The following is a 27,234-nucleotide window of genomic DNA, read 5'->3' as shown; positions in this document are numbered from 1 at the left end:
GCAGCTGGCTGTCAATCTATCAATCCTTCTCTCTCCAGAGGACCCCTCCCTTCCCCCTGAGCAAGAAACCTGATAACTTTGCATTAGTGAAGGAAGGGACTGAGTGAAGCACTTGGAGGACTGATAGATGGATTGTCTTCTTAATGACTCTTATCTTAGAGTCAAAAGGTCATCAAGGCTGTTTTTAAATCACTGGAGCAAAGAAACTTTGTTTTTTAAATTGATTTGCTATAGTGTGTTTTTTTGCCATCCAAGTGAGTGCTTGGAATGGAACCCATGTGAATAATTAGTCTCAACCTGTATGCTGAGGAGGATTTGAGTACACAGTTCCAGTTCTCCAGGGGAGAAAAAACAGAGCAAAAAGATGCTGGTAAGATTTAAAAAAAAACACGCTCAGCAGAATTTCAAAGGATGGAGAAGTGCTCCCCCCCCCCCAAGAAAGATGCTCAGTATGGACACCTCTACTGGGGAAAAAGATGTTTTCAGCTGCATCACTTGAAGGTGTGCTGCCCCGCTTCATACCTTCCAGGGCTGCCGCCCATTAAAACGTGACTGGAGTTGCACATGGCCTCCCTAGGCCTCAGAACACCCTTCGAACATGACCAGAGCACAGCTCTGGTCCTGTGCGGAGGGGGGGCAGGGGCGAGCAAGGGGGCAGGATCATGGAGGGGGTAGCATTGCCCCCCCGGAAGAATGCCACCCAGGTTTTTGTGACTCCCGCTGAACTATGCTAATGGGTGTCATATAGAAAAAGAAGATCAAAGCACAGCATGGACATCTATGCTAGGGGAAAAGAGAACCGGGTTCTGGTTTCAGAGCAAGAACTACCTTTGTGACTTATATGCAACATGAGCTTCTTGTCCTTCCAAGAGAACACAAACAGGGTGAGGGCGCAATTCTGACCAGTCGCCTCCTTAGCCTGCCCCCACCTTCTCATCCCGCCCACAGCCTCATGTAGCAAAAAAAACTCCTGAAGCCTTCCTCCTCCCCTCATCGTGCTACCCTCCCAGCCCCCAGCCCCTGGAACCTACCCTCCCACCATGTCTGCGGTCATCTGTATGGATGCCTGCTTCCAGAATGCCCACAGCGTCTTAAGGTGCTACGTGGAAATGACCAAGGAAAACAAAAGGACTCGCACACATGATATAAAGAGGGACTTGAAGCAAGTGCGACTTAGGGATGAGTTGCAGGACTCAAGTGCCCATCTCTGCCTTTTACTGTTTTGTTTTTTTTCAAATCTGGGATCCAAGACTAGGAGAAGCCAGGATAGAAAGACAGAAGAGATGAGGTATGGAGGGGAAAATTGGAAGTCATTGGGGCGGCCGGAGTCAAACACCTCCATCTCCTTCCTGTTGACCCATTCTCCCCTGCAGGTGCTCCCGCTGCTCCCACATTCACATACACTCCACCAATGGGGATTTGGGAACATGGTAATATGTAGTTCTACCCCTTGCGTCAGACTGTTGGGATGGCACCCATTGCCAATGTTGCAGAAACACATTCTATCTTCCCAAATTGTTTTTTTTTTTAATGCCCCTCCATCCATTTTCATCTTATGTTTCTGGGAACATAACCAAATCCAAGGTACATTCTGGGTGGCTGCCACCCCAGTGGGACCAAAAGTCATACACATCCAGACTGAAAAAAGGACGAATTTTCTCTGTCTTGAAAGAAGCTGAACAAGAGCCTAGTGCAATCTCCTTCTCAGCATCAAAAAACATCACCCTGTTGCATTCGTAGTCTAGATAAATTCCAACTGTTTTGGGGACATCACATTTTAATTCAAGGTTCCCCATTTTGAGATTATTTAGCTTTTTCAAAGCCCAGATGCCCTCTTGTGGTGTTTGGTTATTGCTTTCCTTTCTTTTCACAGTTTCTCTGGCCACCCCCATAGCCCAGTACTCCTCCGACCCAACTTTCACCTCCCAGTAATGTCTCCCTGAGGAAAATGCCTCACAGCCCAGCACACAGCAAGAAGAACGAAATCTCTGGGGATAGTCAGTCACAGCAGAGGAAGTGTGCATCCACTTCAGGCTTTTCCGATCACCAGATACTTGGAGCTGAGAATGAGCAGTGTCTGGATCCAGAGTCACATTTACTATAGATAGAAGACAGAGATTGAGGAAAGAAATTATTCTCTGATTCTGTAACTCAAAATGTACAGTTACCATTACAACAGCTCCATCAACAGAATATTACCATTCATTAGGGAGAAAACGGAAGTTAACTGAATGGCCAGATCATGAAGCTAAAGATACTGTCCAGTATGTTTGGCTCACAAACTTTAAAGTGGGGGTGCAAAGTCAAGCATGAGGTTACATTCATAAGTCTGGGGAAACAATTTGTGCTTTTAATAAGTTGTCTTATGCAAGAACAAAACACTTGCCAGTAATTAGCTAGTGCGCTCCAAGCATGCTGAACTGTAGAGCCTAAACCAGCATTTCTCAACCAGTGGTACAAATACTGATGGTATTTGAGGTGATGTCTAGTGGTACTCATGGGACTCCCCAAACCCCAATATCTGGCAGTGAGACCAGTAACACAACATGACAAAAGGTGGTCGGAGGCTCGGCTTGGATGGTAGAGCTCCAGCATACACTTTTTGCATGCTCAGAAAAACCCTCCCATCTGCCCTGAGCCTCTTACCGGTCTTTAGTGCCTGGCCTCCCAGTCCAGAAGTAACTAGCAATGATATAATTGCCAGTTACTTCCAGTGGTACTTCCAATAGGTGGACTGTGCAAAGTGGTACGCTGGGGAGTGAAATGTTGAGAAACGCTGGCTTACACCAACAGCCCAGTCCTACTCTCCCTCCCCCCACCGATGCAGCAGTGCCAAAAAGGCTACCATTGCATCATGAGGGGAGACTGTCATGCAGGTCTCCTCTGGGTAAGGAAACAAATTGGGTCTGGGAAGGGGGCTAGGATTTGGAGGCTGCAGCAGCCACCAAGTCCACCCTCTTCCCAGACCAGAGCCGATCCGCCCTCCTCCTCACTCCATCACTGCCCCATTGCCACCTCCCTGCCCTGCCCCACCACCTCTCACCCTGTCCTGCCTCCCTCCATCACTATTACCTGCACTGCTGTGTCTGTGAGGATCCTCCAGCTTGTGGGAGAAGGCTCTTCCCACATGTGTTCTGGCAGTGCACGCTTTTATACACCCTTGGACTGCTTTATGCGACTGTCGTAAGGTTCTCAGATTTTTTAGCGGCCCTAGAGGCTGCTGTTTAGTTTATAAATGCTAAGGAGTGTGGCTATAATGGTGACTTGGCAGCAGTGCTCTTCCCGCACCCCAGTAGTAGCTTGTTTAACCTTTGAAGCACAGGGCCTAATCTGCCCTGTCAGTGTCAGAAACCACCAAAACTTGAGTCGTGACCCATTGGTGGGTCCCACACCCACTGAGAACCTTGCACTAGGGGAACGCTTGATGGCGTCATCGCCAGTCACTTCCAGGAGCCACGCACTGTGTTTGCTGCACGGGGGAGGGAGGCATCATGGCATTGGGAAAGGCTGTCCTATAGTATCTTACAGCAGTTTCAGTGCTTGGCTTTCAGGACAAGGATCCCCTGCATGGCTGGAGGCATTATTGTAATTCCATAAACACATACATTTTATTCTTCTGGCAGACTTACCCCATTCCACCTCCAGTTGTTTTGGCAGATTTTCTAGAGAAAGCAAGAACATACGAGATGACACCACAGATACGTTTAATATTCAGCCAAACTTTGCTGTGTCTGCAGCACACAAAGGATTCCTTCTTTCACAAGCAAGTAGTTCCATCCATCCTTAGATATCTGTTCTCATGGTCACATGTCACTGGATCTTCTTGGAAGGAGCTACTGGCTGTTTCTGTGGAAACTCAGTTCACATTGTATGTTTGTCCATTTGAGTCTCAATGGTTACCAGGCATGATGGCTATGTAGGACTTTCCGGTTCAGCAGCACTATGCCTCTGAATACAGGAAAGCAATGGTGGGAGAGATGTATGCCTTTTTTTCCTGCTTGTGCACTTCCCAGAGGCACATCCCAGGGGCACTGTGAGAATCAGAATGCTGGACTATAAGGACCATTGGCCTGATCTATCGATTACTCCCAGCACAGTTTTTCAAGGGCTCACAGGAACAGCCAGAAAATCTCATATGGTTTGAGAATCAGGGGGTGTCGTATTCTAATACTATGACTGATTCTCTGGTTGCAGACTTTTGAGAAGCTAGAGGTGGAATTCTAGGCACATAAGGCCCATTACTTTCTACAAATACAATTAAATATGTCATCTCAGTACCTGTGAATTCACGCAGAGTCTCCTTCAGGATGATGTATTTTTTAGAGAAGTCATGAAGCTTCTCTTCTAGCTCAAAGCAAACATCTGGCTGCTGGGATCCCCACACTTCACATCTAAAAAAACAGCATTTTAAAGTTTCATGCAGCAATTGTATGAGCTAATAAAAAGACATAAGGCATTCACTTTGTATTCACTACATGTGGAAAGCTCACTTATAAACTCTTATAAACTCCCACAGAAATCTTGCAAGTCTTGGTCCTGGGGTTATGTGCCTTTGTAAAAACAAAAATTAAGTAGATCTCAGGGTGGTGGCAGAGCACCTTCATTCCTCTATTTCTGAAACATCTTTCTAGTGACCAAAAAAACTTTTGGTGCCAGATAAGTCTGGTTTGTTTATTGTTCTTACAGCACAATCCTATGAACGTCTACTCAGACGTAAATCATATTCTGTTCAGTAGAGGCAAAAGAGACACCCAGTCCTGCTAAGAGTATTCTGAACATTGCATGAAAGTGCAGCAAAAGAAGTTATTTACCTGCTGAAGGTTTTCTCAACATCCTAGAAGGAAGAGAAAAATGAAAGTGACATCTGAGTTCCACTGGTGAAACAGCATTCTTATTTCCATGATTGTGCGCTTGGTCAGGGCCACTTGGGAGTGATCCTCCATCTTCCCCCTTTCACAAGATGGCTAGAAGGTATTCAGGCCCCTTAAATCACTTCTTGCTTTGAATTTTTGGTCTGTTATTTGCCTGCAAACTTACATACCAAAAACTAACACAGCATGAGTTCTCCCATGGGGCAGTGGTTCCCAGCTTGGGGGTTGGGACTCTTAAGGGGGTCACAAGTTGATTTTCAGGGGGTCAGGAGAGCTCAGCAGATCTCTGAGAGCTTAAGAACATGGTTGATGAGAACATGAGGTGAGAGAGACAACACAGTGAGAGCCTGAGCATTAGCAGTTGTACTTAGAGTGCTCTTTGTGATTGTTTGGTGACATGTTTGCTTTTTTTAATATCTTGATGAAAGATCTCATCCTCCCTCTGCTTGCTAGGGCCTTTTGCAAACTAGTTTTGCAAAACTTAGTAGTTGGGAACAGTGGGAATTTGTGGCTAAGAAAGAGGCTTCCCTATTAAAGTGTCACTTGGGATCTGTGTGTGTGTATACGTGTGACAAAGTCTGCAAATGGGGCTGTTTATGAGTACAACCTAGATGTGATTTATTTAAAAAGTCTGATTAATGAAAAATAATGACTTCATTTGCTGCTGAATGACATCACTGAAAATTCCTACCAGCACAAGGATGTCACTTCCTGTTTCCTGCTTTATGACAACACTTCCTGCTCACTTACATCACTTCCAATAGGTGTACCAACAGGTTATCATATCTAAAAAGGGGGTCTTGGTGCAAAAAAGAAATAGAAATGCATTGCACTGCATAGAAATACGCCAAAACACCAGCCCAGAGCAGACGTCTCAGCCAATTCTTTCCACAGCCATGTGGGATAACCACAAAGTAGCATGCACCAGCCCCCATATCAGGCCTCCAGTGGTCCACATGATGTATAAAAAAACACAAAGCTCTGCACAACTGACAAACAGTAAACACAGACTTAATTCCTAAAAGCAGTAAATCTTATACACTGACACGGTTATTGGCACAACCCCCTCTGGTCCTGACAGCCCTTCACATTCCTGCACCTCTGTCTCTTCATTATGAGAGTACGAAAAATCACCCACATGTATTTTTCCAGGTGTCATTTTCAAACTCACAAGGCTCTGAGACCTCGCCTGCAGAAATGCCTCTTCTGGATGCCGACTCTTCTCTTCCAGCTCATGGATCATGGTATTTGTAAGGAAGATATCACCAGAAAGTTTGGCAACACATCTCTCCTCCTCCTTCGCAAACTCTTCCAACTGATCCAACATGATTTTCTCTTGTTGTTTCAGAAATTGTTGCACTTCCTCAAATTTGGACATAATCTTCTGCTTCTCGGCATCCACCTTTCTCTATAATGAGGAGACCAAAGAGGCAAATAAGAGACATAAGGTACATTCAGAAACAGCCCCTCTGCCACCCCCAAATAAACCATGAATTGAGGAGCATTTTTTACCCAGGAGGAAAGCCCAGCTTCTACCCACATCTGGGACACATGGAGACACACTAATAATAATAAGCACGCTGAATATTGATTCAGTCGTCTTGCCTCCCCACCCCATTCTACAATGAGATGCCCTATAATGTTTAGTACATTAAATGGAGATTGCCCATTTTTTTTTAAAAACATCAGTTTCACAATCACTGAAATGTTTTGAAAGTCAATGTTTCAGGATTTCATAGCACATTTCTGGCTACAGGTCTAGCTGAGTGTCTAGCGCCAGCAGACGAACACACCAACCTGAAAATTGATTAGTGAGTGCATCAACCACAAATCTCCCTTCTATCTAGAATCAACATAATAGTCTGGAAGGTACAACATGGGGGTGAAGCAGATGAGACTGAGGATTATATTAATGTATTAACATTATATACTAAGTCAGATCATTGGTCTATCTAGCTCACTATTATCAACCCATTACTAGCAGCTGCAGCTATTCCTGCAGATTTTTCCATCCCTGAATCTGATGTGATGTTGGACATTTTTACAGACCCTGTTAAAATTTCCAGGATTGGTTTCAGGAGTCACCTGACTGCTGATTCCTGGAGACTCCAAGCCAATCCTGAAGAGTTGGCAACATTACTGTCAGCATCTCTCCAAGGTTTTATACAGGACATTTTCTCTGTACCTGGAAGGACTGAAATTGAGGCCACCTGCATGCAAAAACCTGAGCTATAGCCCTTTCCTTTATAAACCGTTTGGCCATATAGTAACCCAATACATCTAGTACTCCTAACAAATATTCCAACTGTCCAATATAAGAGCCTGTATACAGGTTGAGTCTCATTATTTGTGAGGGTTCCATTCCCAGAACTCACTTGGATGGCAAAAATTGCACTAAAGCAAATCAATTTAAAAAACAAAGTCCCTTTGATTTAAAAATAGCCTTGCTGATCTTTGTGATGTTAAGACAGAGTCATTAGGTAGACAATCCATCAATCAGTCTCTCTCCAGGCAAGCCAGGGACCTCTCCTTCACCCAGAGCAAAGTGATCTTTCTTTACATGCTCAGGGGGATGGGAGGGGTTGCTTTGTCTTGGAGTGAAGCCTGGAGAGAGAATGATTGATGGATTGTCAGTGACTGCCCTCTCTCTCTTTAAGGAGGCTATTGTTAAACAACTTTCCTTTAATTTAAAGGGCTCATCAAATTGAGATAGGAAATTCTGTGGAATCTGTGGATAATTAGGTTATATCTGTAATCCCTTGCATGACTGTCTCTCTACAATAGTAAGAAAAGCAGTTTTTTAAACTGTGATTTTAAAGGGATGCATTTTTCCCTTCTCCAGGGATCAGCAAATTCCTTCTCATTTGCAGTGGCTATTCATGTTGAGTCAAATCCGTACATAAAAAATCAGTGTATAACAAGGTTGGACCTATATAATGCTTCACATCAAATATTTGTCATACTCACCAAAAAGTTCTGATATTTATCATTTTCTTTTGCATGAAAGCTGATAGCCATTTCTCTTTTTTCCCTCCAAGCTTGCAGTTGAGTCTCTAGTTGTTCCTGAGAAAAATACAAATAGCCTGGTGAAACCTCGTTTTATGACCTCACCTGAGGAACCTGCAAATACACAACTGGTCAGGCTCCCAACAGGAAAGTAAACATGTACAAAGTCACATGTGTTCACGTGCACACAGAGTTTTCATTGGGGAGGAAGATTATGAGCTGCAGAAAAAATGACGTCTATTTGGATAAACTGACAAACTTAAAAACCCCGCCAATTTCCTCCCCATTATTTCTCTTCCTTTACAGTCTTATAGGATTTATGATCTTAACTGAATGTTCTTGCAAACAATGTTTCACCTTTCAGACAGTGGTGGCAGGTCCATGGGTGTTAAACTGGAAAAAGTGTGTTTGAAAAGAACGTTTGCTGTGGGTTTTGTTTTACCACATAATAACTAAAGCAATGTTATCAACACTGTGAGTGAAATCTCTCTCTCTCGCTCTCTCTCGCTCTCTCTCGCACTCTCTCTCACACACACACACACCACTTACTTTAAAGCAGGAGTATGTAAAGCAGGAGAATGTAAAGTATGTAAAGCAGTAAAGCAGGAGTAAAGCAGCACATCCTACGGCCCTCCACCCAAAGTCTACAGAAGCAGCCAACTGCTTGGGACAGGGACTCCACAAGCTTGGACAGGAGGCTCTACCATTCCTTGTTCAGCTCACAGCAAACTGGGCAGGAAGGTTTGCCTCCCAAGCCAAGGTTTGAGCTCCGCGCAACCACTTCTGGGAACACAGTAACCTGGAAGTTCAGCAATGAAGTGATGACATCATCACCGAACATCTGTCCCCTTTGCTAAAAAAAGTTGCCAACCCCCACTTTAAAGCAAAATAATTTGTACACCTTGCATGTATGCTTAGTACAAATAAAAACAGTGCCAGCATCAGAGGACTGGCCTAATCAGGCACATATTGGACAGCCCCTGCCCCCCCCAGGGAACCTGCCTATTTGATGTACTTTTTCTTGCTTCAGTACATGAATACAAAAGTAAACTAAACAAAAGAAAAAGGAAGACTAAAAAGTCTTAATTTGGCGCAGCAGCAATTCACAGATGCACAATAGATCCTGCACACAGTGTGGCTTCTCAGAACCATTGCCTCTGCACTGCAAACTACACTGTATAAGTACCGTGCAATACTGCCATCTATCTGAAATTTGGGATATATCTACAGATCATAGCAACCTGCTTTCAACATTCTGAAAACAATGTTGCATTGAGGAGCTCTATTGCTGCATCACATCATGAGCTAAGCTACAGAAATCCAACTGTAAAAGGGTAGCATAAAAATAAGCCTGTTTATATGTTTCAACACTCATAGTTTGCATTATACAACTTAGCCCAGAGTTATCATTATACAACTTAGCCCAGCGCAATCCTAACCCCTTAGTGCTTTCTAGCACTTGAGCCCTGGCTTACATTTTTCTCAGGAGGAAGGAGTGAAAGGGTTAATGCTCTAATGCTCTACTTGGCCTGGAGTGAAAGGGTTAATGTTCTAATGCTCTAATTGGCCTGGAGACTAACAGTCCTCTAATTATCTCTGCATTGTCCTCTTGCTCTCCTCTGGGCTTCTCCTGCCTACCTGAACAGCCCTGACCACAGATAAGGTGACGAGATGATCTAAGCTTGATTTATTGGCAGAAATTTCTTGCCTTATAGGAATCTACGGTATTTACAGTCACTTGGAAGAGGCTATTCAATACACGCTGGGCATTTTGATCATATTCATAAAATCTCCCTTGCCAGTTGATGGAGATGCTCTGCTCCTCTTGGTTTCATTGTCAGCAGCATGAGAGTCAGCCAGATGCCTGATGATGTACGACAAGTTGAGCTCTCCACTAGTGCAGCCCTGAATCTGTCCTTCCACTGTTTCCCCCAAATCTGGGAAACCCAACAGGGAAAAGTGATGAAGACCCATATTCTCTTGCTTGGAAAGGGGTGGGTCTGCTCCTTCAACAGGGATAGGAAGAAATTGTTGGAGGAAATTAGAAGTAGTTTCTTCTTTGGGGGGGAAGCAGAGTAGCTTAAGCAGCGGACCTCCCCCCTTTTGGGTATCACCCCAGGGAACCTTCCTCACCCAGCTGACTGCTATTCAATGAAAAAGACAAAGAGGCAATTGCTTGTTAAAGTTGCAAAAAGAAGTTGTTTACTTACAGTTCCATTGAGTGTACGTTTACAGCATCTGATTAGGATCAGAGGTTCAGCTAACTTAGGGATAGCAAGGCCCTAGAGCTGCCTCGCCCTGCATGGACATGTGCTCAAGATGGCATAGGCGGCAGAGCCCTGCTGCGTGCCAACTTAACAGGTCAGTGGTCAGAGAGCAAGAGAGAGAGAGAAAGTGCTCAGAGGAGAAGGGAAGGAAAAAGGGTTAGGGCCACACGCCCACAAGGATCACAGAGAGAACAGGCACTAAGAAAGAGTAGACACTGGGCCATAGCTTGACCCCTTCTGGACAGCATCCTGCCCCCTCAGGACAGCAGACGGAGTTGTACCAACTCCAACAGAAATGACAAGGCAGCTTACCAAAACCTGCATGAATGTTGAGAAACACGCACTTCTAGGAACAGGCAATCCATGGTCACTTATGCAGTATTTCAACGGAGTACAATGCCTCCGCAAGGCCCCTTCCCATGGCAATGGTGAAATATAAGCCTAGATTCCAACTCTATATCCAACAGACCATCATTGTGGCAATGAAACGTATATTAGAAAGCCTGGATGCAAAGCCTCTTTTGTGGAAATAAACAGCAAACATGCTGCCAATGAGAGGCGCATTCACAAATTTTCCTCTCAAAGGCAACACCTGGACTTCCTCAAATGCACAAAAAGGAGTGCCACCCAGTTATTTGGCTTTAATCCTTGTTTCCAGAATTAGTTAGTGGTGTGTTACAGCCACCACCGGACCCTATGGAAGCTTCCTGTTTACTTCCTGTTTACCTATGGAAGCTTCATGAGAAGTTATAGAGCTAGTCCTACATTGTGCTGTAGCCAGGTACATACACAGTATTTGGCCCACTGGGATAATACTTTTCTATGTAAACCTGCCCTGCAGCTATACATGCTCATGGTGCACACATGTCCTGGCCTTTCCCAGAACATGTGCAGAGGATGGGGTCCTCTCAGAGCAAAGGATGGGGTCGGGGGCATGCATGTAATGTGAGAACAGAAACTGCACAGGGCTGCCTAGGAAGGAAAATGTATTGTCTGAACTAGCCCTCTGTTCAACTGTGTGTGCCTAGGTTAACCTTCACAAATCAACAATCCATGGGCACCGTACACAGCGTGAACCTGTCACGTGTAATGCGTAAACAAACATGTGAATAGCTGCACTCAGATACAGACGAAAAGTTATTGCACCCAGGTACAGTGTAAAGCCGAGAGCATCCCTATAACACACAACAAGCTTCTCCAAATGTTGACATCCCAAGTGATGCTACCAAGCGTTTGACTTTGTGCACTTCTTACCTTGTAATCCTGGACCGCTTGCTCAACAGCTACCAGGACGTGAGTGGCGTCGTGGTCCTTGGATTCCACGCAGGTGACACACAGCAGCTTTTGTTCATCTTGGCAGAAGTGCTGCAGAGGCTCCTGGTGCAGGCCACACACTTTCTCCAGCCCTGCATTCTCTGTCTTCATCCGCTTGGCTATTTCTGCCACGTTCCCCAGTTCCCTGTTGGGAGTGAGCTTTCTTTTCAGGGATATTTCCCCACACTGAGGACAAGAGAACTCTGTCTCCCATTTTTCCCAGTGCTGAACAATGCAAGCATGGCAGAAACTGTGGCCACAGTCTATGGACACCGGCTCAGTGAAATAATTGTGGCAGAGGGAACAAGAAAGTCCCTCCAGGAGACTCCTTGCAGAGCTGGCTGCAGCCATCCCTGAGTCTGCTCTGCTGTACAGCTAAGTTTCGTTTTCCTGGCTCAGGCTGTTCTGATATACCAGGAAGTGGCTGTTGGGAGGGTGGGGCTTGGCTACCCTGTCTGCCAGTGCCAGCCTTGTGATCACAGCAACACAGCATCACCAAAACCAGGCAGTTCAGTACTCTTGTCTGCAGGGATAATCAATCCACCTGTATTGGTACAAGGAGGGGGTATGCATTTATGCAGCCAGGCTCCCTGTGCAGTGCAGCTGACTAGATCCCTTTCACAAGCTGGCTCAGAAATGTTTCTGAAGTGAGCCCAATTTTCATGTGGGCTGCCCATGCAGCAGTAACACCCCAGCACTGCTCAGCAGCTGAGAGCCTGAGGGCCAGATAAAAAGCTTCCACAGGCCGCATCCGCCCCCCCCTTATGTTTGACAACCCTGCTTTAGACTCTCACACAACACCAGAACCAGGGGACAGCCACTAAAATTGAGTGTTGGGAGAGTTAGGACAGACAAAAGAAAATATTTACTCAGACTGTAAAGTCTGCCCACACACAATCCTCCCCACACTTCCCTGGGAGTAAGCCCCATTGACTAGAATGGGACTGACTTCTGAGGAGACTCTCATAGGCTGGTGCTCCAAGGCTGCAATCCTGTCCGCACTTGCCTGGGAGTAAGCCCCATTGACTAGAATGGGACTGACTTCTGAGGAGACTCTCATAGGCTGGTGCTTGGAGGCTGCAATCCTGCCCACACTTGCCTGGGAGTAAGCCCCATTGACTAGAATGGGACTGACTTCTGAGGAGACTCTCATAGGCTGGTGCTTGGAGGCTGCAATCCTGCCCACACTTCCCTGGGAGTAAGCCCCATTGACTAGAATGGGACTGACTTCTGAGGAGACTCTCATAGGCTGGTGCTGGTGCAATCCTGCCCACACTTCCCTGGGAGTAAGCCCCATTGACTAGAATGGGACTGACTTCTGAGGAGACTCTCATAGGCTGGTAGCTGTCACTACCCACTCTGCCAAAGATCTCCAGCAGCTCATGGATCGTTTTAGCAAGGCCTGCCAAGATTTTGGACTGACAATCAGCCTGAAGAAAACACAGGTCATGGTTCAGGATGTGGACTCACCTCCCTGCATTACCATCTCTGCACATGAACTGGAGGTTGTCCATGACTTTGTGTACCTTGGCTCAACAATCTCCGACACTCTCTCTCTCGATACTGAGCTAAACAGACGCATCGGTAAAGCAGCCACCATGTTTTCCAGACTCACAAAGAGAGTCTGGTCCAACAAGAAGCTGACGGAACATACCAAGATCCAGGTCTACAGAGCTTGCGTCCTGAGTACACTTCTGTACTGCAGCAAGTCATGGACTCTTCGCTCACAACAGGAGAGGAAACTGAACATTTTCCATATGCGCTGCCTCCGACGCATTCTAGGCATCACCTGGCAGGACAAAGTTCCAAACAACACAGTCCTGGAACGAGCTGGAATCCCTAGCATGTAAGCACTGCTGAAACAGACGCCTGCGTTGGCTCGGTCATGTCGTGAGAATGGATGATGGGCGGATCCCAAAGGATCTCCTCTATGGAGAACTCGTGCAAGGAAAGTGCCCTACAGGTAGACCACAGCTGCGATACAAGGACATCTGCAAGAGGAATCTGAAGGCCTTAGGAGTGGACCTCAACAGGTGGGAAACCCTGGCCTCTGAGCGGCCCGCTTGGAGGCAGGCTGTGCAGCATGGCCTTTCCCAGTTTGAAGAGACACTTGGCCAACAGTCTGAGGCAAAGAAGGAAGGCCCACAGCCAGGGAGACAGACCAGGGACAGACTGCACTTGCTCCCAGTGTGGAAGGGATGGTCACTCCCGAATCGGCCTTTTCAGCCACACTAGACGCTGTTCCAGAACCACCTTTCAGAGCGCGATACCAGAGTCTTTTGAGACTGAAGGTTGCCAACAACAACCTGTTGCTAAAACATATCTCGACACTCTGATTAATTATCAGCCAGAATCATAAAGCCAGGAAAAATTAGAACCACACAGTGCCCTAGTTTTCCGTCCCCAGAGGCTCAAATCAGCAATGGGCAGGTAGAAAGGAGCACAACGCACCTATGAGGAAATGCTCTGTGGGTCTGGATTCCAAATTGATGCCTTGTGCAATTTCTCTGGCACTGGTTGTCCTGCACAGCCTGTACTGAGATGAAGTACAATGGATGTGCAACTCTAACTTTACTTACTTCTATGCCTAGAATACTGTGACATCCTCTTGTAGCGCAGGCATTAAGTGCCTAGGCTAGGAATCAGGAAGCAGTTCAGTCACCAGAAGCCCATGAGCACCAAACTACATGTGACACTAACGATGTGTTTATGCTTAGAGCAGTGGTTCCCAAATTCCTACAGGGGAGTTGGGAACCAGGTGTTTGTGTGGGCTGGCAGGGGGCAGCAGCAGTGCTGCAGAGATTACAGTGCTGCTGCTGCCAAGGGTCATTTTTACTTACCTGGGGCAGGGTAGTGTTGGTCTCCTTCGGAGTCCTGGAAGCTTGCAAACCCTTCTGATCACCTCCTCAGCTTGTTTAGAAAGTCCTTATCTCTGATCTAAAGTTACTCACGGTTTTCAGGGAAAATATATTGACTTACCCCCAGGTAACTAAAAAAGCCCCTTGGCAGGAGCAGTGCATCTGTTGCTGGTTCCCCAGGTGGGTTGTGACCCACCAGTTTGGGAATCACTGGCTTAGAGAATAAGGTTCTCTAAACAGCAGCTGCAGAGGAGGGGGCTGGATTGGGACCACAGCATGGAATGCTTTGCCTCCACCATAATCCACTCACACACACTCCAAGCAAAGAGAGAGTAAGGCTAGAAGCTTCACATACTCTGATTAATGTAAGCTAATGTTTTGCTTACAAGAATTGATTTTACTTTTACAGGAGGGGAGGCCATTCCAAACCAGTCTCCTGAACCTGGGGTGGTCCAGTCCACTCTGCCACCCACCAGCTCATTCTGCTGCTCGTACATTCAGTTCTTTCTGATCAGGCAGGTACTGAACATTAAAAAAAAACAAACTTGTTATTTTGAAGATTAAAAAACAGTGGCACGCAAATAGTAGTTGCTGTAAGGGGAGCAGCCAACAAGGACAAATGAATAAATCTGAATAAACTAAGGCTGCAATCCTGCATTCTCCTGCATCTGGTAATCTGTTTACCCTCACATCCCCCCCCCCAAAAGACACCAGACTTCACTTGGGTTTAATTTGAGCCACTTTATTAAAAACAAGTGACTACATTTTAACGAATGAAACCTACTGAACACATCTTCCCTCCCTTGCAAGTCTGGGATAGGCAGAAAAACTGCCATCCATGGCTAATCCAGATGACAGAAAAAAAATTCCTACCTAGCCCTCGTGATGAGCAAACAGCTAATCGTAGACTGTACATACCCATCATGGCTTGTAACCTGTGATGGACTTTTCTTCCAGAAATCTGTCCAATCCCCTTTTCAAGGCATCTATGCCAGATGCCATCATCACATCATGTGGCAAGGAGTTCCACAAACTAATTATGTGCTGGGTACAGAAATATTTCTTTTTGTCTGTTCAAACTCCCCTCTCATTCAATTTCAGTGGATGTCCCCTGGTTCTGGTGTTGTGTGAGAGAGAAAAGAACATCCCTCTATCCATCCCCTGTCCATCCATACCCGGTAAACAGTTTTATAATTTCATTTTGCAAAGTAAGCACTGAAAAGAGCCAAGGAAAGAAATTAACAGATTGCCAACATTTTCAGTGCTTTCTAAGGAATAGAGGATTGCTAGTTTATTTCCAAGAATAGTCCAATTCTACAGCTACAGAGAAATTGCCTCTACTTTTTGCATTTGCAAACTGAACTCCTAGTGACACCCAGTGATTGCAAACTGAACTCCTCTTTGCAAACTGAACTGTCATCAAGGACAGCCCAGATCCCTGACCCTCCTATCGCAATGACACCACAATGACACTGGCCTTGCAAGCAGTCTCACCTTCCTTGGGCACCCCAGAAGCCTGGATGCCTGCCTGGCAAAGAGGAAATGGGTCCAGCCCAACCCTGCTATCCGGAAGCATAAAAGCTTCCATTCATTCATTCCCTGCCCTGCTGGCCGTTGACCCAGAGGGCCATCTGCTGGCTGTAGCTGCATGGAGAAAAAAAGAGGATCTGTTCTCAGGAGGCTGTGGCTGTCTTGATGACTCCATGGCTGGGTAGGGCAGTCTAAAATGATAGACTAAAGGCATGAGGGGTACGGGGACACACAACATGATTGAGACATACAAAACTATGCAGTGAATGGAGAGGGTGGATAAAGAGCTATGCTTTTCCCTCTTGCACCACACCAGGACCAGGGCACATCCACTAACCTTGAGTATTGGGAGAGACAGGACAGGCAAAAGAAAACATTTCTTTACCCAGCAGGTAATTAGTCTGTGGAACTCCTTGCCACAGGATGTAGTGATGGCATCTGGCCTGGATGCCTTTAAAAGGGGATTGGACAAATTACTAGAAGAAAAGTCCATCACAGGTTACAAGCCATGATGAGTTCGTGCAACCTCCTGGTTTTAGCAGTAGGCTACCTCAGAATGCCTGGTGAAAGGGAGTGGCAACAGGACGCAAGTCTCTTGTCTTGTGTGCTCCCTGGGGCATTTGGTGGGCCACTGTGAGGTACAGGAAGCTGAGCGAGATGGGCCTTTGGCCTGATCCAGCAGGGCTCTTATGTTCTCATGATAAAAACAAAATAAAACTCAAATATACAGATAAAAATGCTTTAAAAATTGATTAAAATGTTAATTTGGGGGAAAAAAACACATATCACCACTTTTTTTTTGGTGGATATTTGGTGGTTATTTTTGGAGAACACCAACATCCCAGAAAAAAATTAAATCATTTTAAATTGTCTCTCTACTCATTGGAATACACCCCACTGGAATCAGTGGGACTCAAAGTTGAAAGGCATTCAGTATTATTATTATTATTATTATTATTATTATTATTATTATTATTATTATTGAGCCATCAGTGTACATGGGGCCAGGGCCTCTGAGAGGAATTTTATCAGGGGGTACAAAGTTTCTTTTCTCCCCAAAGGGGGAGATGAGAGGTTGAAACAGAGTAGGGGAGGGTGGTGACAAGGGTTGGCAGAACTGGGATGGGGAGGGGGCAAAACAGGGCAGGGTGAGGGGGCAGTATGACCACATCACAATCGGGGACCATTGTATAGGAGAGGGGATTTTGGCAGCTGCAGCTCAGCATGGAAGGGTTTGAAAAGCTGCACCTGCCCAGATTCCCTCTTCTAGACCAGGGGTCTCCAAACCCCGGCCCAGGGGCCAGTCATGGCTCACAGCAAGCCTCTATCTGGCCTGTGGCCAGCCTCAGATCCCATGAGCGCCTCTGGCCCAGCTGACAAACCCAACCAGAGTTGTGCTTGTAGGGTGGGAAATGGGGGTCCATTTAAAGTGTGTGCTTTATTTCTTGGGCCGTGTTGGTGCTTGGAGAAATCCTGGACATTTGAGCCCCCTCATTCATTTATTCATTAATCTAAATTCCATCTCTCGTGTATTTAAATTTTATATTTAATTTTTTCCCCCTGCCCTCAACACTGTGCCAGATATTTGATGCAGCCCTTTGGCCAAAAAGTTTAGAGACCCCTGTTCTAGACAATGGTTAAAGGTACAGCCACTGTCTTCCATTGATCTGGTTAGCCTGCCCTTGCTTCAGAGTGCCTGAGGCTGCAATCCTATGCATGCTTTCCTGGGAGCAAGCCCCTTTGAGCACAGTGGGGGCTTACTTATGAGCAGCCATGCCTAGGATTGCACTGTGAGAGCCCAATCCTAGGCGTGTTCTACTCAGAAGTAAGTCAAGGGAGCTTACTCCCAAGTAAGTATGGATAGGATTGCAGCCTTATAGGTTAGGTGTGATGAAAGATGAAAAATGTGACTTTTGTTAACCCGTTTGTGCCCAGCCCGCAGTCCCTGTTGCATATATGCAACGTAGGGGGGGGGAGGAGAAAAAGGTGTGCACACGTGTCTGCACGAGTACGTGTGAACGGGTGCAGCCTTTAGAAGAGAGCGACACTGCGGTGGAGAGGACCTCTTCCTTGCCACCGAGGCTTCTGGTCCTGCAGGGCTGAGCAGCTGAAGTCCCTCCATGCATGGTTGTCAGCAGGCCTTCCAGCTGGTCTCTCCGGCGGTGGCAGCCTCCCTTGCGCCAGAGATCTCGCAGCCGGCCTGCAGAGGGCTCCGCTTGCTTCCGAAGGCAGGGAGGAAGACCCATCGCTGGCCTTTTTCCCTCCCCCGGACTGGGGAGCCGCAGCACGGGGAGGGCTTGGGCATCCTTGCGCTCCGAGGCTGGGGACTGGCGTGGTGGTGCGGGAGCCGCACGCGCCTCTGCTCTGCCAGCCACAGCTCTCTTGCACATCGATTGCATGTGCAAGCCCTGCGCCCGACGGAGGTGAGAACTGATCCTCGGCCGCGGCAGCCATTAGCTTCCCAGCTGCAGGATTTGCGGGCCTGGGAAGGATTTAGGGGAAGGGGAGGGAGGAGGACCGGTGGGGAAAGAGATGGGCAGGGTGCATGATGACATGTGGCCGAAGAGCCACAGCTATGGGCTGGGATAAAGGGTTCCTTTGCAGCCCTGGTTGCGCTCTAGGAATAGAGGTCACTGCAAGGCAAGTGCACGTGTCCGTTTGAGGCTGCAGTCCTGGTCACACTTACCTGGGAGTAAGATCCATTGACTATAATGGGCCCAACTTGTGAGTAGATGTGCATAGGGTTGGGCTCTTACCTATTTGTATGTACCCACGTGTGGGGGTAATTGAGGCTGCAGTTCTAGCCACACTTACCTGGGAGTAAGTCCCATTGACTATTACTTGATTACGTCTTTGTAGATGTGAATAGGATTGGGCTCTTACCTATGTGTGGGGGTGATGGAGGCTGCAGTCGTAGCCACACTTTCCTGGGAGCAAGCCCCACTGACTATAATGGGGCTTACTTCTGAGTAGACATGCATAGGATTGGGCTCTGAAAGAGCAAAAGAGGAAAGCTGGGCTGTGCTGGGCAGCTGTCTCATTTCTTCCCTAGCCAGGCTGGCATGTACAGTACTGGTGATGTCCCACATCTCTATCTGACTAGGGTTATCTGATTTTATCTTCACCACAACCATGGAAGGAAGGATAAGGTTGAGGTATATATTGACTGCTTTATGGAAATTTCATGAATGTTCTGGCTGCATAGGGGTTTGATCCTCAGCCTCCCTGGCAGGGTGACCAGATTTCCTCTTTTTCCAGGACATGTCCTCTTTTTTTAGCCTCGTGTCCTGGAAAAGAACTTATATGTCCTCCTTTTCCCTGGGAGCGAGCCCTTGCAGGCATCACATAGCCTTCTTGCAATTAATACATTGTATGTAACAATCACATGTAATATAGTTTTAAATTTAATAATAAGTAATATAGTGTTTAAATGAACCACAGGAAATCAACATAGGAGTGTTTTTAGCTTTTATTTAGTTGTGTCCTACATTTAGCTTGGATGCCCTACATTTTGGGGTGCCTTGTCCCCTTTTGTGGTTATGACATCTGGTCACCCTGCTCCCTGGTCTTCTCCTTGATCCATGCATCACTCTGGCCTTTTGCATTTCCTGCAGCTGCAGATGCAATTCCCACATTGACTACTACTGCATATTTTGGACTTTAAAACAATTTTAGAGGCTGTCTCCCTCAAACGAAATCTAGTGGGGGAATGTGTTGAAACAGTTGTGGTTCATTGTGGAGGACTTCCCCTCCAGTTCTGAGGTGCTTCAGGTTCCATGGGATCTAGCCATCAGAGTGGTGGTGAGTGGTGCTAAAGAAAAGGTAATCAGACTTGAAGAGACTCCCTTGTGTGCTTCTGACTGAGCAAGTCTGGGAGAGCCCGTTCTTTGGGGATCAGTGTGGAAGGCTGCTGGGGAGAGCCCCCCCCCCAGGTACATAGAAAGGAACAGCGTAATAGCCAGTGACCATTAGGTTCTGTTGATGTTGGTCTGTCCTCCCCCTCCAGATGTTGGGAGCTCTTGGTTACCTCAGCTCAGGCTGGGCCAAGTTGTGAACCAGGTTCTCAGCCTAGAATCCAGCAGGACCCATACGTTACGATAAGCCCAAACATTTCTTACTATAACACTAATTGTACCAGACATGAAAGCTTTAGTTTACGTGTCAATTTGTTTGTGTTCTGGCTTTTTTACATGTTCTCCCAGACACTGAAGGTGTGGGCTTAAAGCCCCTGTTTAGCATTATGTGTACCAGTACTCCAAAGGCTGGACTCTGCATTCAGAATCTGTGGCAAGGGCCTGCATGCATCATGCTGCTTACATGTACTCCCAGACACTGAAAGTGTGGGGCTTAAACCCCTGTTAGCATCATGTGTGCAAGTACTCCAAAGGCCAGACTCTGCATTCAGAATCTGTGACTTAAGAGCCTGCACGCATCTTGCTTGTTCGGGAGATTGGATGTGTCACATTTTTGTGGTTCCTTTTACTGACAGTACAGAACAGTGACTTGCATCAGAATTTTTTCTTTTTTTTTTCCCCCTCCCAGCTCTTGATAAGATGTTGACCACGGGCAAAGATGAGAACATTAAGCAGGAAAGTTGCTTGGAGGAAGACAAGGCTAGACATACTTCCTGCTTGGAGGAGTTGATAGAAGTAGATAAAACTGTCATGCCAGGAGGACGTGTACTTAAAAGGAAACATACGTGCTCTGATTGTGGGAAAAAGTTTTGCCGCCGTTCAGACCTTGTTCGGCACAAGAAACTGCATACGGGAGACAGACCCTATACCTGCACTAAATGTGGGAAGGGCTTTGTTCAGAGCACTCATCTCATTGCGCATCAGAAAAGCCATATAAGAGAGAAGCCCTACATCTGCCCTCACTGTGGAAGAAGCTTCAACCAGATCTTGAACTTCAATAGGCATCAGAGGACCCACTCTAAGGAGCCACCCTTCAAATGCGGCGATTGTGGGAAGACCTTCAACCGCAGCTCAAACCTGATTATGCACCAACGGACACACACAGGAGAGCGGCCCTATAAGTGTTTTGACTGTGGAAATAGCTTCAGTAGGAGTTCAACACTCATCACGCACCAGAGGACTCATACTGGTGAGAAACCCTTCAAATGCCAGGATTGCTGGAAAAGTTTTGGCAGGCGCTCAACCCTGATTATGCATCAGAGAATCCACACAGGGGAGAAGCCTTATAAATGCCCTGACTGCCCTGAAAGCTTTAGTGTGAAATCTGGTCTTCTGAGTCATCAGAGAATCCATATGACTGAGAAACCCTATTTATGCTTGGAGTGTGGCAAAAGCTTCTGTCGGAGTGCGGACCTCATTATTCACCAGAGAATCCACACAGGTGAAAAGCCATATAAATGCAGTGACTGTGGGAAGAAATTCAATACAAACTCCCACCTCCTTACACATCAGAGGATTCACACTGGAGAAAAACCATACAAGTGTCCTGAGTGTGGGAAAAGCTTCTCCTACAGCTCGGTGCTTGTTGGCCACCAGAGGGTACACACAGGAGAAAAACCATATGCGTGTGCCGAGTGTGGGAAGACCTTCCGTAACAACTCACACCTTATCACCCACCAGAGGGTACACACAGGGGAGAAACCTTATGAGTGCACCCAGTGTGGGAGAAGCTTCAGTGTGAGTTCAAACCTTATTAAGCATCGGAAAATCCATGACAGAGAGACATCTTTAAAGTGTTCTGAATAGGAAGGAGAGCTGCTGCAGCCCTAATAAACATGAAAAAAATTAACAGATAGAAATTCCTGCATTGTAGCAACTTTTGGTAGAGCATCAAATACGTTTGCAATAGAGGATGGCCAGAGTGGAAGAGGCAATGAGTAGAAAAGAATGTATAAATTATACTTTTAGTGTACCTAGTGCAGAAAGATCTCATTGTGGGAATTCCTGACAAATAAAGATTTTTCTGTAAAGGGCGAGTTGGAGTTGAGATTGTGCAATATCCCCGTTGCATCAAGAAAACCTAAATTTTGTCCTCAAAATATGTTATACAAATTAAGTTGATTAGTAGCTGCTTCTTTTGCATTAGTTGTTTTTCTAACATGCAGGTTTTTGTTTTTTTTAAGGTATTGTGGCATCAGAGAAAGGTAAGTAAGGGATAGGAATTGTAGGAAAGAGCATGGAGACTGGGTACAGGTAAGCAGTCAGGACAAATAATAGCGTAGGATTTTTTTTTTTTTAAACCTAAAATTACTATAGACCAGCAGTTCCCAACCTTTAGGAGCTCAGGGACTACGAAGGCAAAATTTTGAGACGGTGGGAACCACATGCAACCCCCCACCCTCACACACAAAAAATACAATTAAATTTGTAATACATAAGAAGATTATTTAATAATTAATGTGATGGTTGTGCTTGCATTTGCTTCACTAGCTGTGAAAGTCTTGGGTTTACATAGAACACATTATGTTCCTGCTTGGAGGAGTTGATAGAAGTAGATAAAACTGTCACGCCAGGAGGACATGTACTTAAAAGGAAACATACGTGCTCTGATTGTGGGGAAAAGTTTTGCCACCATTCAGACCTTGTTCGGCACAAGAAACTGCATACAGACCCTATACCTGCACTAAATGTGGGAAGGGCTTTGTTCAGAGCACTCATTGCGCATCAGAAAAGCCCCCAATTCAGAGGTTCCCCCCCATTCCAATTCCCCCCCAACTCAGAGGTTTTCACACCCACCCAATTCAATCCAGTCTCTTTTCCCCCACACCAGACCACATTACGCACAGCCCTTGCCTCTTTTAAGTGTGGAGAAACACCTCAAAAAGGGAGAGGGTAAGCACAAGGGGATTATAGACAAGTCATGCAAGGTAGTTAAATGAGCCAACAAATGCACACACTCCCTCCACAGTCCCTTTTGTTACATAGCCCTGGCCCTGCTCCCCCCCCCCTTGTGAGTCCAGAGTCCTTAGGAAAGTGTTCAACACAATTTAGGCAGGTTGGTCCTGAAGGAAAAGCACCAGCTCAGAATGGCTGCTGCATGTCTCAGGAAGAAAAGTCCTTTTGGTGTGCACTGCAAGGTCTTTGGGGGGGAAAAGCCTCTCTTCACTTCCTGTTCTAATTGCTGTCATGCTCTAGCTGTGGACTACTTTGGTTGGAGCTAAGAAAGTGTGAGCAAGCCTGTAGGTAGGCTGCAGCCACAAAACAACAGCTGCCTACTCTGCCATTAGTCTGTGGAACTCCTTGCCCCAGGATGTGATGATGGTGTCTAGACTAGATGCCTTTAAAAGGGGTTGGAGAAATTTCTGGAGAAGTCCATCACAGCCACAGTGTGACTAACAGCCCCATTCTAGGCATGTCTACTCAGAAGTAAGTCCCATTATAGTCAATGGGGCTTACTCCAAGGTAAGCATGCATAGGATTGCAATCTGAGGAGATAGGGAACTGGCCAAGTGTGGGGTGGGGGAGGGCTCCCCATGGACAAAGCTGCTACTGCTGCTCTCTGAGGAGGAAGAGTCAGGGGTTGCACCTGCTGTACTTTGCTACGGTGGTGCCTGTTCTGCAACTTCTGGGATTGCTTCTCCCCAGGTGGGCAGCTTGCAGGAAGACAGCAGAGGTGCTGCCTGTTTCCCTCTCCAAAAGGGGTGCCAAAACCTGGTTGCCTGGATCCCTTGCTCCACCCCTGGGTGTTAGAAGAGCACATCCAGGGGGCCCAGTCCTGCCAACTGGGGAGGGGGTACCAGGGCTGGGGGTTCAGCATACTGTTTCTCCCCGCTCCTGCTGCCATGCTGTCTCCAACTCCCTTCCTCTGTGTTCCCTGGCCAGCTGGAGTCTAGTCTCCCAGGGAAATCACATCCAGAGAAACCCACTCCCAGGAAAACCCCCCTAGTCAGCCAGCCAGCGATGCCTTTGGGAGCCTGTTCCTTCTCCTCCTCCTTATTACTCCCATTCCTCCCCTCCTCAGGCCTCCCCCACCTCCTCCTCTGGCAGCGGTGGTGCAACACTTTTATAGAGAAAACCTGGCACAGACATATTAACAGCATGTGTTGTCCATAGAAGCATCCCTTCTGTTATTCGTAAGAATGTAAGAATTCTGATTTGAAACAAAAGGAACATCTAGCCCAACCTCCTGCTTCCTTCCTATGGAGACCATCCAGGTGTTTCCAGGAACCCCAAAGCAGGGCAGGGAGGTCATAGTCATCTCCGTTATTGTTCCCCGACAACTGGTGTTCGAAAGAAGAGTCCTTTTGACAGGACCCAGAGAGTTGCCAAGCTAAAAAACAGGAATTGTCAAAGAATGGGAGGAAAAGTCCAAAGAAAAAGCATTTCTTTTCCCTCTGTGGGTATACCGTATGCATGTCACTGAACAAGGATTTGTTCTCCGAACCCTGTTGCTAAGTGATTCTGTTATTAATAAAATAATAATAATACAGGTATTTCTATACCGCCTTTCTTGGTCCTCAGATTTCTCCTAGGACTTTATTCAAGGTGGTTTACATAGGCAGGCTAATTAAATCCCCTGCCTATGTAGGGATAATTGTAGGGATTTTTACAATTTGAAAGAAGGTTCTATCTTTCAAGAAACCACAACATTCAGATGTTTCTTTCTGATCTGGTTGCAACATTCTGGCCTCCATCCTCCCACGCTCAGAGCAGATGGAATAACTCGGCTCAGCTTGGCAGCTGCTTCAAAGTCACACCGTGCCAGTGGCCTCGAACTGGCGACCTGCTGATGTTATCTTGCATGCTAATAATGCCTCATTGGAGGCCTTGGAAGTTGCTCCTGAAAAACCAGATGCTTCTGCAGGCCATTCTGAGGCCCAAGGAGGCCAATAGAGCAGTGATTCCCAAATCTTTTAGCATTAGAACCCACTCTTTAAAATTACCATACCACCAGGATTCCAGCTAGCTTTACAAGACTAAAAAAGAAAAGGTTGTGGGCTGTGCAACCCAGAAGAAGTCTCCAGGGCCTTCTAATGAGGCATCCCAACACCAGCAAATGTCCTTGTTACACAAGCTTAAGGAATTTTTAAAAATGGGACTGCCATTGCATATGCAGTATGCATTGCATATGCATATGCCATTGCATATATGCATTGCATATTTGTCTGTTGTTAGTCGGGATGGCGTTAAGCAACACACACCTGTACTCCATTTCACTCAACTTCACACCCTGTTCCACTTTATATGTGTGCCTTTTCCTTGTATTTTGGCTGCAGACCTATATGTGCTTACATGAGAGTAAGTCCCATTAATGGGGCTTACTTCTGAGCAGGCACCCATAGGATTGTGGTGTTAGAATTCTATACAATATATTCCACATGGTGTGTTTCTGTTGACCAGTTATAGCACATGGCCCATTTTGGACACAATTTGCTCTTAATGAAGTTCCCTTTGTTTTCAGCATCATTTTATCAGTTAGGTCTGGTTTTCTCTGCATGGCTAGTCTGCAAAGCTGGGTCATTACATTCTCTGTTGCCTGGTCTCATGATATCAGAAGGTTACTTTTAGTGGTCTTTTTGTTCAAGGAGAAACCACTATCTGTGTTTTGCTCTCAGGCAACTGGGGAAGACTCTTTCCTGCTAACTTCAGCTTTCCCAGCAGGAAGAATCCAAACCATTCACCCTTAGTAGGCTTGTGGTTAATTCTTCTGTTCAAGAAAACCAGCTCTCTTTTGAGGCATTAACAGCCCAATCTGATCCCCCATCATTGAAGATTATGCTGACCAAGCACACACTGCATCCAGTGTTGGGGCAGGGGTGATCAGAAGACCATCAGGGTAAGTTAAAAGTTTTTTACTTGCCTCTGGATAAGCTTTCTGGCTGCCTATGGGTCTCCTTGAGCCAACACCAGCTATGTAGCTGGCATGTCTGAGGAGGGAAAGGAGGGGTGAGGCATGTTGAAAAGGGGGGGTTTGATCTGGCATGAACATTTGCCCTTCCCCCTTGTGTCAGTAGCCTGGAAGTGTGCAAGGATGCCCTAGCTTTCCCGCCATTGCACTGGTCCTTGTGCTGCCAGAATGTGAGTTCCAGTACATGACACTCTCCACCAGTCTTCTGCCTGAGAGGACTACCTCAGTCAGCCACGTGAATGGGCGGGCCCTGAGTGTGACTCTTGTATTCCTGTGGGTAGATGACCACAAAATTAATTGCTTGATGCAAACATTGTCTAAATCCACCTGCTAACTCATACAAATAACCACAAAGTGAAGTCAGGCTGGGAGGATATGCGAGACAATGAGCTGTGATGAAACACTGTGTGGTGTTTTAGTGTGTGAACTCACTAACAAGGCACCTGACCATTGTATTCACTGACTGGGGAGCCTTTTCTCCCGTTCTTAAACCCCATGTTCCAACATCAATACACAACAGGCCAGTTTTCTGTAGATCAGCACTCTTAATAAGGAGGGCCCTTGTAGCATCTAACCCCTTTCTATCTTTATGCCTGAGCATTTAGGGCTGAGTCAAACAATCAAGTACTGTATGTCTCTTGATTTCTTAGTTCTTTGTCACTTGTAGTTGATTGCGTGAACTGCCTCCACAGAAAAATATATTTTTAGAAATAGCTGTAGGAAAAAATCTGGCTGATCTTAAGTGAGCATACACAGAAAATGCAGGACACAAGAATAAACAAACACCAGAAGAACATTGCTGGATCAGCCTGAAAGTGCATCTAGTTCAGCATCATGTTTCTGGCAGCCCACAAGCAGGGAATGAAGGCAACTGCTTTAATCACTGGATATAGATAGTGTCCTGATGCCTTTGATCTTGAAGGTTCCATTTAGCTGTTATGGCTGATAGCCACTGAATTTGATAAACCACAGTGAAACCATCTGACCCTTTTTAAAAGCCATTGAAGAGAGTGACCAACACACCCTATGGCAGTGACTCCTATAAGTTTCTTTGTGAGACATAACTTAGATGTACAAAACCATGCAGGGGATAGATAGAGGAATGTTCTTTACCCTCTCACATAACACCAGAATCAGGGGACAGCCACTTAAATTGAGTGTTGGAAGAGTTAGAACAGACAAAAAAAAAAAAAGACATTTCTTTACCCAGCGTGTGATAAGTATGTGGAACTCCTTACCACAGGAGGTGGTGATGGAGTCTGGCCTGGTTGCCTTTAAAAGGGAACTGGACAGATTTCTGGAGGAAAAGTCCATCACCGGTTACAAACCGTGATGGGTATATGCAACCTCCTGATTTTAGAAGTAGGCTACCTCAGAATACCCGATGCAAGGAAGTGGCACCAGGATGCAGGTGTCTTGCTCTTTCAGTTACATTTAGGTTAGGCAGGAAGAAGAATTTTTTATTATTGCAATTTTAACTCATTGGTTCTAGTCCTGCCCCAAGAAACCAGAGAAAGCAAGCCTTCCCCTTCTGTGTCATAGTCCTTCAGATACTCAAAAGTCAGC

The 27,234-nt window shown here is 46.2% G+C and overlaps 2 protein-coding genes across 2 annotated transcripts; one reads left to right on the top strand and one right to left on the bottom strand.

Annotated features, from left to right (window-relative positions):
- Window positions 1–1,220: 1,220 nt before the first annotated feature.
- Window positions 1,221–11,822, bottom strand: LOC136641876 (E3 ubiquitin-protein ligase TRIM39-like). Its single transcript, XM_066617964.1, has 7 exons — window positions 11,399–11,822; window positions 7,839–7,934; window positions 6,010–6,279; window positions 4,812–4,834; window positions 4,279–4,391; window positions 3,630–3,662; window positions 1,221–2,098 (listed from the first exon to the last, which is right to left on the bottom strand). The coding sequence occupies exons 1-7, from the start codon at window positions 11,807–11,809 to the stop codon at window positions 1,554–1,556; spliced, it is 1,491 nt and encodes a 496-aa protein (XP_066474061.1). The 5' UTR covers window positions 11,810–11,822; the 3' UTR covers window positions 1,221–1,553.
- Window positions 11,823–18,113: 6,291 nt separating this feature from the next.
- On the top strand, window positions 18,114–21,788 carry LOC136641889 (zinc finger protein 436-like). The gene is made up of 2 exons (XM_066617987.1): window positions 18,114–18,269; window positions 20,389–21,788. The coding sequence occupies exon 2, from the start codon at window positions 20,400–20,402 to the stop codon at window positions 21,564–21,566; it is 1,167 nt and encodes a 388-aa protein (XP_066474084.1). The 5' UTR covers window positions 18,114–18,269; window positions 20,389–20,399; the 3' UTR covers window positions 21,567–21,788.
- Window positions 21,789–27,234: the final 5,446 nt, after the last annotated feature.

The sequence above is a fragment of the Tiliqua scincoides genome, chromosome 2 (assembly GCF_035046505.1).
Source record: "Tiliqua scincoides isolate rTilSci1 chromosome 2, rTilSci1.hap2, whole genome shotgun sequence".
NCBI lineage: Eukaryota > Metazoa > Chordata > Lepidosauria > Squamata > Scincidae > Tiliqua > Tiliqua scincoides.
Note: the sequence above shows the minus strand (reverse complement) of the source record. Positions and strands in the feature narration are given on the sequence as shown.

Coding starts and splice junctions, on each gene's coding strand:
- LOC136641876 (XM_066617964.1), bottom strand. CDS start 11,809: ATGGCTGCAGCCAGCTCTGCAAGGAGTCTCCTGGAGGGACTTTCTTGT. Junction 6,280..7,838: donor ATAAATATCAGAACTTTTTG/GTGAGTATGACA, acceptor TCCTCATTATAG/AGAAAGGTGGATGCCGAGAA. Junction 2,099..3,629: donor ACAACTGGAGGTGGAATGGG/GTAAGTCTGCCA, acceptor TTCTATCTATAG/TAAATGTGACTCTGGATCCA.
- LOC136641889 (XM_066617987.1), top strand. CDS start 20,400: ATGTTGACCACGGGCAAAGATGAGAACATTAAGCAGGAAAGTTGCTTG.